General features: G+C 35.4%; 1 protein-coding gene across 1 annotated transcript; it reads right to left on the bottom strand.

The window, feature by feature from the left end:
• Window positions 1-6,310: 6,310 nt before the first annotated feature.
• Window positions 6,311-9,711, bottom strand: LOC111639357. Its single transcript, XM_023385227.1, has 5 exons — window positions 9,482-9,711; window positions 8,771-8,956; window positions 8,323-8,520; window positions 7,803-7,951; window positions 6,311-7,135 (listed from the first exon to the last, which is right to left on the bottom strand). The coding sequence occupies exons 1-4, from the start codon at window positions 9,526-9,528 to the stop codon at window positions 7,888-7,890; spliced, it is 495 nt and encodes a 164-aa protein (XP_023240995.1). The 5' UTR covers window positions 9,529-9,711; the 3' UTR covers window positions 6,311-7,135; window positions 7,803-7,887.
• Between the last annotated feature and the right edge of the window lie 3,248 nt (window positions 9,712-12,959).

Raw genomic sequence — 12,959 nt, forward strand, 5'->3', positions numbered from 1 at the left:
CTAACATAAAAATATAGCTTTAAATATTTAATGACTTATATTTAAATCATCTTACCTTATAAAAAACTTAGTCAAATAAAACAATTACAGAAATATTAAAATAAATCACTTCGTTAATCACAAAATTGGACGAATATTAAAAGCGAAAACTAAACACGTGCACACCCTGCTCTAGGTAAACAAAGAGGTCAGGACACGTGTGACGTCACTAACTTGCCATTCATGGCTAACATTGTAGAATTGGGATCTGGCTATCCTTGTAGTATATTGTCCTTGGGCAAGACCTATTTAGGTGCTAAGAAGACCATTTAGTCCGGTGCCAAGACTAGACTTAGGCCTAAGCAAACTAGACACGGAGTCAGCTTTAGGGAATGCGAAATGATTGCTGTGCAGGCAGGCTCGATTGTAAAAGGGGCCCGAAGGTTATGCAAAATTGTTAACAGTGAAATTTCAAAAAAAAAAAAAATGTCGGTAAAATTGAATTTTTAGTATTTTTAAATAATGCCGATTGTTCACCGGCTTTTATAAAAGTTTGTTCAATAATAAGCAAGGAATATAACATACATATTTGAATAGAACCGCATGTGGATCTATTTTTTAAAATGCTATTGGGATGTGGGATGTGGATTTATTCGAGCCTGTGGGAGAATTTAAACTTGTGAGTCTAATCAAGTGCGTACGGCAAGAAACAAAAACAGCTTTTAATGAAAACGTATTAATTTTGTTTATTTGTTGTACAGATGGGAACCGGTAGGCCAAACGGCACCTCAATCTGAAAGGCCCATTGCGCATCCTACAAGAAATTACTGTTTGAAAAAAAGACATTAGATCTCTGGAAATCTCACCAAAGCTAAAACAAATAATCCATATGAACAAGTAAAGATGAGATCTGCAAGGATCTGCACACTCACCTGAGCAAAGATCTGCACACTCATAAATGAAATGCAGAGGAGTCTACAGAGCACATCTGCAAAAGCAACAAAAATGTGAGCGTTGATTTTGTTTCTGTTAAATTTATTTTGCTTTAAATCTTTCCAAATTCTTTCTTTTCTCCTTTCTTTTTTTCCTCTTAACGAGTCCCTCCTATGCGCTGTTTATTAAAAGGGCGTTTTAAATTTGTAAATTGCTTCAAAGTCGTTCGATTGATTTAAAGAAACAGTAAAAAATACACAACTTTTACGAAGGTATGTTATGTATAATAGATCAGTACTTCGCAAACTTTTTGGTACCAAAATTCCATAAATTTAATTAAAAGGTTTCAGTTTATACTATGTTTCAAAGACAAGTTAAAAATACCTATAAAAACCCAATATTCTTGGAATACACATTCCAAGAATATTGGGTTTTTATAGATATTTTAATTATGATTTAGAATTAAACTGTTGTTACGCCAAATAATTCCACTTATCTCTGGTTATACATGCAATTGGATCCAAAAAAGTATTCCACCTCCGCTTTAGATTATAGTAGTACTCTATAATGATAATCGTTGTTTTGAGATATATTTTCTGTATAGGCAGTTTTTCGTTTTGTAAAAAAGTCTGTTTAGACAGGTTTTACTGTGTTATGGAGATGCTTAATTTTAAAATTGAATATATATATCGTAATCATAACTTAATAATTTCATACGTTAATAAAATGATTATGTTTTAATTTTTATAGTTTTTAACGCGAAGTTCCGAAAAATGACCATTACAACCAGTGGCGTGCCGTCCATGGAAGCTGTGGAAGCACCGTTTCCCTTGTATTTTTTAAAATATAAACTTATATTGTGCGATTATTTTCAAATTTTAACGTACCTTGAATTAACTAAAATTAATATTTTATTATAACCGCATTATGTATCTTATTACAAAAAATTACAATACTATATGTATAAAAAAATGATAAGATTGCTATTGTATATTCGAATATAAATTTGTGAGGAACCGGGTTCGATTAGGACAATAAATCAAACGTTTAACGGTGACAGGTTGGTGAAACCCACACTGTCACTGGATGGCTTAAACCTTAAAGGATATTTATGGAATATAGGAGGGCTATTAGTTACAAGTGGGGAGTGCGATAGATACGTCGATAGAGTGTCCGATATTTAATTAATTAGTATGAGAATTTACTTCCAACTTAACAAAGAAATTATATTTAATAAACAAATAAAAGATTAAATATAAAAGGATATATACAAAGTAACTTAAAGGGCATTGACTTAGCTAATTAGCGGCCGGATGGCCGAGCGGTTAAGGCGGCAGCCAACTGCTCTGGGGAACCTGGGTTCGAAACTGAACAGGTCGTAAAATCCCCAGGTTTTTTCGGGGAATGGTCTGTTCGGATATGTAGGGCCCCGTCCCTCACCACCCGGCAGCCTTATTGTGGGCGCCGGGTTGAATAATGGGTTTGCAAAAAGAGACCTTCTTAGTGCTCACAGGGTAGAAAGAGTTAAAAAAAAGACTTAGCTAATTAAAATAGTATTGCTGTATATATGAGAGAGAGTTTACAATAAATACTGGTATATTAGTATAATACCTCAGTTATGTCCTCGGGAAGCGGAAGTTGGGAACCAGAGATCAGACACAAAATTAAGATATAGCGACAACTTTAAACTTATACGCCCTGAGTTTGGCGTGTAAACTGTTTTTATACTAATATTCTCTTAAAATAAGAATTAAGTATTTTGACCATGTCAGGATTTGTCCTATTAGTGATATATTTAGTCATACGAGAGTTAAGAACTTATTAGGCTATCACAAGTGTGAACTTTTTTAAAAATTCTTCGTTACTTAAATCTATACCTTTAAAATATGGTAGTATATTTGAGGAAGTTTCTATTGCTACTATGCTTGCCTTATGTTTCGCACATAAGGCAAGCCTATTAGTAATGTTTTGCACATTTCAAGTGATTTTTAATTACTTGAAATTCATTAGGCCATATGCTACAAATTAGGGAGGAAAATATCTAGACAGCGTACTTTAAAAATACAGTACAGTAATACCTCGACTTAGGGTGCGACTATGCAGATTCGAGCGAGCGAGAATATGTGGCGAGAAGAGGCGAGACGCGATAAATATCAAAACCTGTTAGATATGTGCGAGAATCAGAAATTCGCTCTCGCTAGCGTTATTTCTCGCTTCTCGTTTGTGCATGGTTTTTCTTTGCGGAAACTAAATCGCTCGCAACCTCTCGCTCGCTCTAAATTCGCGTCTGCATAATCGCACCCTTACGCTACTCCGACTTACGCGATTTTCAAATCTCGTCTATTTGTCTTTTGTTTGAGCGGCACGCAACTCTTGATTACTCACTCCCCCACACTATTGTTCGGCTTACATGTTCGGAAGTGTCACGTGGAATCGACACATAGCTACAATTTATTTTGTGTTTGTTATATCTACGGAGACTTCAGAAACTCTATGTGGTGATTTCTTGTAACCGAGAACGAATCAAAAGACGAGATAAGATTAACGATAACATTTATTAGCTTACATACATCCGACTTGGATTTTACACAAATTGAGAAATTATACCCCGACTTACGCGGTTATCGCTCGGTCCCATCTATCGCGTAAGTTCGGAGTATCACTGTACTTAGATCGAGATACAAAACATTTAGATTGGCAACAGTGAGTGTAACAGAAGTGATTATTTAGTTGCCAAATCGCCATTTTACCCAATCTACACTATTTTTACTTCTTGTATAGTCGGCATTTTTAAAATTTAACCCAATAACCGGGACAAAATGACAAACTGGCCGGAATGCCGGGACCACAAATCCCGGTCAAAACGGGACGTCTGGTAAGCCTATCTCTCAGGAACGAACATTCAAAAAGGAAACGTTTTTTCCTTGTTCTTCTCGACTTTTTTATAAATAAAAGTTTCGAATTTAATATCAAAATATTATATTGATTTAAATTTATCTTTAGTCTATAAACGATAAAATTGTTTTGTAGCATACAGTAAGAATTTTTTTCTTTTAACAAAGATGTAAAATCTTAAAATAACTTACCAAGTTACAATCTCCGATATCAATGGCGGTCGCATAACATTGTTCTTTTATTTTTATACACGACGTTCTTCCATACATCGTCTATTAGGCACGGGGCCCATTGCCCGACTATAACGGCGGCACCGAACAAAGCCAAACGTTTCCATTGATTCCAATGTAAAAGTGGACGATGTGCACATATTACCAGATGCAGTGCCAGTAATTCGGGGGTTTCTCCTATAGCGTAATGTAAAAATCAATAATAGTCTGTGGGGGCAAGATATTTTTTACGAAATTTGAAGCTTAATATCTGCTGAGAATTTTTAAAATTTCTGAAATTTTGCCGTTAGATTTGTTTATTTCTGCCATTTGTTTTTGATATGTTTAGGAAAATGAGAACACTGAATAGGGAGGAATAGCTCCATCGTATCTTTTGAACCAACCTGAAGACATAAATTATAAAAAAAAAAAATAAAGGATGTTTGAAAAGTCTGGAAATAATGTTTGTACTTTTCGACTTTTCATGTGCAATTGAAACTTTTTCTTCGGTTCCAGCGAAGTAGCGTGGGTGTCAGCTGCCCGGGGCGGAGGAAAATTTCGCCGTCCCGTTATTTAGGTATCTCAATTTAAAAGACTAAAATTCAGAAGAACAAATAGTGAAAATTTCCTTGCCAGTGTACCCACCAGTTCAAAATAGCTCCATTGAACATTGGAGGTGTATATGAGAACAAATGAATCGTACAAGTAAAAAAAAAAAGGTCGACAGGCTGTGCGCACGAGTGAAATTAACAGTTCACCCGGATGGTGAGTCTAATCCCGGACTATTCAGTGCTAATTTCAATCTGTCTGAATCGTAGGTGCGACGAGACTATGGGATAAAATGGTTCAAATTTTTACAAGATATTATTATTATTTATTGTGAAATTTTGCAGCCCGCTAAAGGTAATTTTTCCGCCCCTACTACGCTACGCCACTGTTCGGTTCCAAACGACACAAACAGTTNGAATCGTAGGTGCGACGAGACTATGGGATAAAATGGTTCAAATTTTTACAAGATATTATTATTATTTATTGTGAAATTTTGCAGCCCGCTAAAGGTAATTTTTCCGCCCCTACTACGCTACGCCACTGTTCGGTTCCAAACGACACAAAAAGTTTTTTGCAGTGTAAGAATAACAGGACAAAAGTATCGATTGAGTTGAAGAACTGAGGTCTTGGATGACCCAAGACGTCAGTTCTTCGTTTCGTAAAGTTTTTCTTAGAGTTTTCTGTATTCTTCTGCATATATATACATTTTCTGCTTCGTTTCGTCGAGCTGTCTCGAACAGCGTTTCTTCTTTTCCGGATCGAGTGTTTTTTCCAGAGCTACGGCTTCCGGAAATTTGGTACTTCTAGTTGCTTTTCCGAGGTTCGGCCGAACGTAAGTTGTCTTCTCACTTATCGTTTTATTTGCCCTTTTGTCCTCTGTATTGTGGTAATTTCCGATTTCATTTGTCTTTATTACTCTTGTTTTTTTTCGCCACCGTTAAGCCTTAACGTGAAGAATATGGCTTCTATTATTCTATTATTCTTATTATTCTATTATTCTCTTTTCTGCATTTGTGCAAGAAATCGAACATATTTTTAGACCCTTCTAAAAACTCTCAACGATATTTAATGTTCCATCGTATATAAAGTTTACACGGAGAACGCATGCGCATAAGTTGGCTTTATTCCAACTCTTCGTCTTAATGTTCGATTTTATATTTATATGATTTGGGAAGATCCAGCATATTTATCGAATTTAGTAACCTGAAAAAGAAGCCAAAGGGGTTACGAAAACGTTCGTTATTCATCACTTAGCGGTTCTACGCACCGGTTAGTGGTTGCTGTCAAACTTAATTATCGTTATCCCAGTATGATAAGCAGATAGTTAAAAATTTTATACTTAGTACCGTAACTTAATTGTTACACTCGGTGGAAACGGGTAAGATCGGCTATAATCTACAAACCTTAATCTTTGCTATCGTTACTTTTTTCTCTAAGCAACTCCGGGCACATCTGCTAGTTCACAATAACAGTATTAGCAACATTCCAGAACCTCGAGTATTTATGGGTCGTCGTTGATCAACGCCTGACGTGGCTTGGCATAACCCGCAACAGGCTTGCTAAATAAAGAGGCCCTCTTACTTGTTAGTGCTCAGAGGAGCGAGTGAAAAAAAATAAATAAATAAAACCCTCGGAGTGGCAAGTGTGCCTTTGCCACTTTAACTGTTTCTCTAAAATTATCATTTCTTAAAAGGAATGCGCTTACAAAAGAACAGAAAAAGATTAGATCTGCAGAAACTGTTTTATTTTTGCAAACATTATGTTTTTACAAATTACATAAGTTTTATTCTTTATGGAGGCATTTTTAAACAAACTTTTAATAACATTTATATAGGTCCAAACACATATTTTAATGTGTGCGAGAGCTCTCGACTATCGCTTGGATGCCTTAATTAGGCCGTAACAATTACTATTAATGTTTTACAAATATAAATATACAAGAATTTATAATTGAGATTAAAATTATTAATTAATATATTAATAATCAATTAATTTATCAAACGTTTTATGTATAAAAAATTTGTTTTGCAATTAATCCTTTTACTAGTGTCTGAATAACAAATATCAATTTGTTGAGCGTGTCGTTCCAATAACAAATTAAAACACAATTCCGGAGAGTCCAAGTTCCAGGGATGACAAAAATTGGGAGTCAAATTTGAGCACAGACACAAGCCGGAAGAGTCCAAATTCCAATATAGACAGGATTCTGAAGTCAAATTCGAGATAGACGTAATTCGGGAGAGTCCATATTCGAGTGCAGACACCATTCATGAGTCAAATCCGGGGTTGACATAATTCGGGAGAGTCCAATTCGAGTACAGGCACAATTGAGGAGTCAAATTCGGGGTAGACGTAATTCGGGAGAGTCCAGATTCGTGAAGTAGACATAAATCGAGAGTCCAAATTCGTGTAGACCAATTCGGGTAAATGATAATTGACTAAAAGACAATAATAAGGAGACACAGCCGGGATAAAGTCAAAATTGGGAAGTCATAATCGAACTTGGCATTGACGCAATCGGGATGTCAAAATCAGGAGAAGTCATCGATGGTTTGCAGAAAAAACCATATCTAAAAGTGAATGAAAAACCAATATTTTAATTTTTACTTATAAATTGAAAATTATTTTTGCAATTTTTAGGAGCTTTTTAGATTTTATTTATTAATTTTTAAACTTTATCATTTCTTTTTGTTATTTTTTGAATATTTTTAAATGAAAACAAAATTAAGAATATTATTTCCTTCTAAAATGGAAATAAAGTTACGTGCCAAATGATATTGCTTACCGCATCTGCCACGTGTCATGTATGTATCAAATATGTCATTGTCAATTCCATTATTTTAACATGTTCCCGTCCGCGTAATCACGTAAGATTACTGGATAATTTAATTTCTACGTTCATTTATACCATTGCTTTCTCTGTGTCAAGAGACCAGCAACTTATACCCAGGATGTATTATTGTGAGTAGGCTACTTGGACAGGAATATACAGGCTATGTATGCCCGATACCCTAAAAACGTGGCTTTTCTGTCATCGCATCGAAATCGATCTCATCAAAATATGATACATTTCCACGCTAATACCGTACATAAATATTTCCATTTTTTCTGTTGTCCGGCCATTAATTGCGGGTTATTATGACATCGCGGTTAGATATTGTGCCATTTATAAACCCAGACCGTAAAATCTCCCAAGTGTTTGGTGTAGAATACAATAAAGTTACCATACACACTTACAATTAGCCAACTCAGATCCAGTCCAGATCCAGCAAATCACAGAGCAGATTTTATTGTCGAATTTGAGAGATGGAAGCAGAGATCCTTACTCGAACCGAACGTACTCGCATTCTTCACTTCTGGCCATTTTACACACCTTCTGCACGGATCTAAATGTAGAAAAAGAAGTATAATTATTCATGGAAAACGTATAAATCCACTTGAATTCCATTAAAACATATTGCGGCGCTGTATCGATGGGCTGTAAATGTTGGCCTACAAAGAACGAAAGTTGTATTATGAAATTTTCTACTAATTCATTGGTTCGGTGACGTTTTGAATTCAACTTTTCATCCAATCAGTAATGACACGGACGAATAGGCCGATACAGCGCCGAACAATACGGGAAAGTTATGCGATTCGTAAACATTTCCAACTCAAATCTTAATGCTATAAAAATGTTTGGCGTAATCGATACTTGGGCATAGTGCCACACTCGATTTATTGCCAATTTCAGAGGCTAAATCGTACAAAATCTTACCTCTTAACGGGTTTCCACATGCTCTTAAAGAATGACCCGACTTTCTTCAATGTATTTCTATCCCTGGAATGGCCAGGATTATCTTGCACGCAGTCTTCGTGCTCTGCCTGGTCTTCGTTCTCTTTGGTGCTTCGTGGAGGAATCACGCTCTCTCTATTGTTGACTCCTTCATCCTCCACATCTTCGACCAATCTCTCACTAAACAAGGAAAGAAATACAATAAATATATAATTTTGGAATTGAATTACGATGAATATTTATAAATGGTAATACTTGGAAAACATTTTCTTTAATTTTCCATCAGGGCAAGAAACTATTAAACTTATTACTATTTATTGAAAAATTAAAACGATGATTCCTCGTATTTTTCAGAATAACCCCTCGTTAAACAGCTCGTACATATATAATATACACAAGTTTATTACATACGAATAGTAATGTAATTTACCTGTTAAAACGTTGGCAGGCCGTCTGACAGATTGGTCGAACCTTCATCACAGCTTTTCTATAAGCGGGCTTGATGTTATTTTCAAAAACGTCCAAACCTTCGAAAGCACCGGTCGAGGGTTCGTACTGCTTCGAGAGGCCTTTCCTCAACTTTCTGCCTCGAAACTTAACATAATCCAATCCCTCCCTAAATATGCAAAGAGAAAATTCACAATACATTAACTATTTAATTCTACTCTCAAAGTACATTAGATCCCGTGCTTTTAAGTTTATTCGACAGAAGGAAAGGGCCTTTTATAAATCGACTAGTCTAAATCTTTTTCTGTTATTTTAAAAAAAAGACATATTGAATATTATAATTGACATGTTGAACATATTGAAACAAAGTTGGGTTTAAAATTTTAGTAAATTTCGTCATATTAACGACCTAATCCGTGATATAAAAGAGGCCCGATTACTCGTTTAAACAACAGTAAATTGTAAAGCCCTAAATTATCTTCTTAACACCAGGCCCCGAACTGTGCCTTATAAAGCCCTCTATTGCAATACAGCAATACAGGAAGACACAAAAATCGTAAAGTCAATCTTTTACATTTAATCTAATTAGGCCTAATTATATGTTGTAGATGAAAGTTTTTCTTTAAAGCCTCTAATTGCTAAAACCAATTTCTTATCCGAATAAATAGTAATGAAATGTAAAAAAATCTTTTACCCAGGAGGATGGGGCAGGGGTCGATACTCTCTACCATCAAAAAACATCTTCGAATCGCTTTCCAAATCGCACTCTTCGTCCAAGAGCAAAACTACGCAACAACAACAACATCAATTGTTGAATTCGTTTGTTACGCGTTAAAAAAAGCGGGAATTTAAGAAGAATTTTGGATTTTTTTTATAATTTCAGAATCTGACGCGTGTATAATAAAGATTAAAAAGCCACGTCACACCGGCGTGGGGATAGGGGTTAGAATAAAAGACGGTTCGAAAAATGCACGTGGTGCTGACGTGATGGCGGCACGAAATACAAACGTGTAAATATAGACATTTTGCGTTAACCAAGATCTTACACGGGAATATAAAACGAAATTAAAGCAAATACTTGGCGAAAATACAACAACAACTTGATATTTATACCGTAATAGCGGGAGAGATGGTTATTTAATGGCCATTTCTAGAAATGATTCCGTATACATAATTATAAAACAAAGCGTGTATTGTAACGTGAATCTGCTGAATCACACCCGCCGAGTAACTATTTATCGGCAACTTGAATATTAATTAAACTGATGCTTAATGTCACCAGGAAAGTCGTGCTAAAATTCCGTTAGTTCCCTCCAAATTTTTATATGCTTAATTTAATACAAAATCAGCTGAACATTTGTGAAGTTGTGGCAAATCTTTCTCACCAGAAGTGTTTGAATTTATAACTATAACCATACGTTAATTTTGTTATTGCATGCGAAAACAGGTGCGCTCATTTTAAAACAATAATCGCATTGTCTAAGATACACTTCTCGTTAGCCCTGTTATTCTATTTGGGAAACGTGTTCATTTACTCCTATTTTTGATTAACGGGGCCAGACACAAACCCTTAACTACGTCGTCAAAATCTAATTTTTCGCATATTTGTGTTGTATGGACAATAGATTCGGGAAGATATTCAAACATTGTAATAGCGTTTCATTAGTTATATCAACTTAGCATAGACACGAAATATTTGAATTTCGTATAAATCGTCACCTTTATATCCTGATTATATTAATTCTTCGATGCTAAATCTAAATCTATAAATGATTCATAAGGTCGTCCTCGTCTTTAATATAGAAATGTTGCGAAGGCAACCAAAAATGGCCCTTTGCTCTTCAAAAAGTACAGATTATTCCTTAATATATAATTGCTAAAAGCAATAGTTCCTATCAGTGGCGTGCCGTCATTGGAAGCGGTGGATGCGCCGCTTCCCTTGTATTTTCTAAAAATAAATACATATTAATTTTAATTATATGAAAATAATCGCACAATATTTTATTATAACCGCATTATGTATCTTATTACAAATTTCTATACTACACGTGAAAAAAAATAAGATCGCTATTGTATATTCGAATATTAGTTGCGGAGTGGAAGCGCTGTATCGTCAGCATCCAAAAAGCCAGATTTGCGCATGCACTTTACAGAGGACGAACCTCACCCGGTTTAACCGGTGGAAGCCTAGGACCTTGGGTGGATGCTACACACGTATAACGCTTCCAATTCTATCCAGGACCGGTTCTGGGCTGTTAGCCGCCCGCTCGTTAGCCGCCCGCCCGTTAGATATTTGGTTGCCCTCGCCCGATTACGTGAATCTCGAGTAGATTGATAATTTAACCCAACCGATAAGAATTTACTGGTATGTTCTTATGATAGTTCTGTATAGTTGACAGCGGTTAAAAAGATCCATTAAAATATTTGATATTTTTATTCCGCTCTCCGATTTTATATTACTCACGGATTAAACCAGTGATATTATGATTTCGTATGTCCCATCTTTAAGGGGATGTAGAAAAAAAACATGTACAATTCTTGTATAATGTTAAAAAATTAACTGTTACTTTGGTAGCATCATTTACAACTAAATTTAATGTTCTGTTAGTTAATTAACTCGTCTGCCGTGTTATTCTGTAATCCGAGTACGGGCTACCGTGTAATTTCTTCTTCAAGATATTCTTTTACGTCGTACAAAGTAGAATTGCGAAAATTTACTAACGGTCTACATTTTTCCCCCGGTTTATGAGTTCTGAATCTAATTTTTAAAATAGGCGTTGCGCTCTTTGCTGGATCCAATATAAACCGTTTTTCATTCGCATCTATCCACTTTTCTTTATGGAGTTTTTGTAATAAATAATTAATTTTGAGACTTGAAATGTATCTGAAATAAAATCAATATAAAATAGTCCTTGTCTATGTTTTTCTTTCGTATTCAAATTTCCGTTTTCCGCGGGAAATTATTCTCCAAATTGCCATAAGTGACGGGTGGGAAGTCTAAATGCAGCCTGTCAAATACTTTTCTCTGATTTCTGGTGTTTACGATTAAAACAATTTCGATTCGTTTCTTCTTAAGACCGCTCTCGCACAAGAAAAATCACCGCGGAAAAATAATGCGGAAAAAGAATACAGAAAAGTAATTGTACAGCGGTCCCGTCCGAAATATACATCGGGTCCTCGTCAGATCCGGAAAAGAATTTAAGCAATGGGATATTGGTTATTATTGTAACGACGTAACAGCCGATACGGACAAGATGGAGGAAAACGCTATTGTAGAATTTAGTTGGCACGCCTGTGCGTCAATTGATGAGAATCTCTTCTCTAGACGATTCCACATTCACTTATATAAATGCCGATTGCTCTTTTGCTTTAAATTCTATATTCTTTCGAAACTCTTTATCACGCAGGCGAGACTACGCATGGTGACGACTTAAATCTCTACTTGATTGCTATCGGTGCGAGAAAGTCCTTTTCCGTATTCTGTAAATGAAAAATTAGAAGTTGCTCGACACGACTTTCTGCACTGGTTTGATGGTACGGAAAAGAAACATTTCTCAAAATTTGTTTTACGGATTTTTCCATAAGTGAGAAAGAGCCTTTACTCAAAACCATTATCCACCTATAAAGAAATAAACAAAAATCAACGTAAATCTTATGGTTTTAAGATTTAATAGACACAGTGCGATTTGAAGTTCATTCGCACTGGGCGTGGAAACGACAGGCGCTTCCACCAACGAAATAACGACGTGGCGCGTCCAAAGACACAAAGTAAATTATGACGTCATAATTTTTTAACCATTTTTTAACCATTTAACCATGATTTGCCAATTTAACAAGTTGGCAAATCAGGCCAGCCACTTAATGGTGACTACGCTGCGAGACACTTTTTTATCGCACTATATAATCCATACCTAGCTAACATAGGAGAGAGAAATATTGCCTATTCAAAATACAAGTAAAATGCGCGGTTAATAGAATCGCAATCACCGAAACACAGTCTAAAAGAAGTAGGCGATAGAAGAATAATCACCACAATCAATATATAAATTATATTAAGTCCTCAGTGCGATAAATTGTTTTAGCCTTCCAAATAATGCGATATAAAAAAATTATAATTAGTAAAAACTGACAACCCGTATTATGTTTTAATTTTTAAATTTTTAAATTTTTTC

Source organism: Centruroides sculpturatus, unplaced genomic scaffold (genome assembly GCF_000671375.1).
Source record: "Centruroides sculpturatus isolate CEXI.00-Female unplaced genomic scaffold, Cexi_2.0 scaffold1283, whole genome shotgun sequence".
Taxonomy (NCBI): Eukaryota; Metazoa; Arthropoda; class Arachnida; order Scorpiones; family Buthidae; genus Centruroides; species Centruroides sculpturatus.

Coding starts and splice junctions, on each gene's coding strand:
- LOC111639357 (XM_023385227.1), bottom strand. CDS start 9,528: ATGTTTTTTGATGGTAGAGAGTATCGACCCCTGCCCCATCCTCCTGG. Junction 8,957..9,481: donor CCCCTGCCCCATCCTCCTGG/GTAAAAGATTTT, acceptor TTGCATATTTAG/GGAGGGATTGGATTATGTTA. Junction 7,952..8,322: donor ATGTGGAAACCCGTTAAGAG/GTAAGATTTTGT, acceptor TTCTACATTTAG/ATCCGTGCAGAAGGTGTGTA.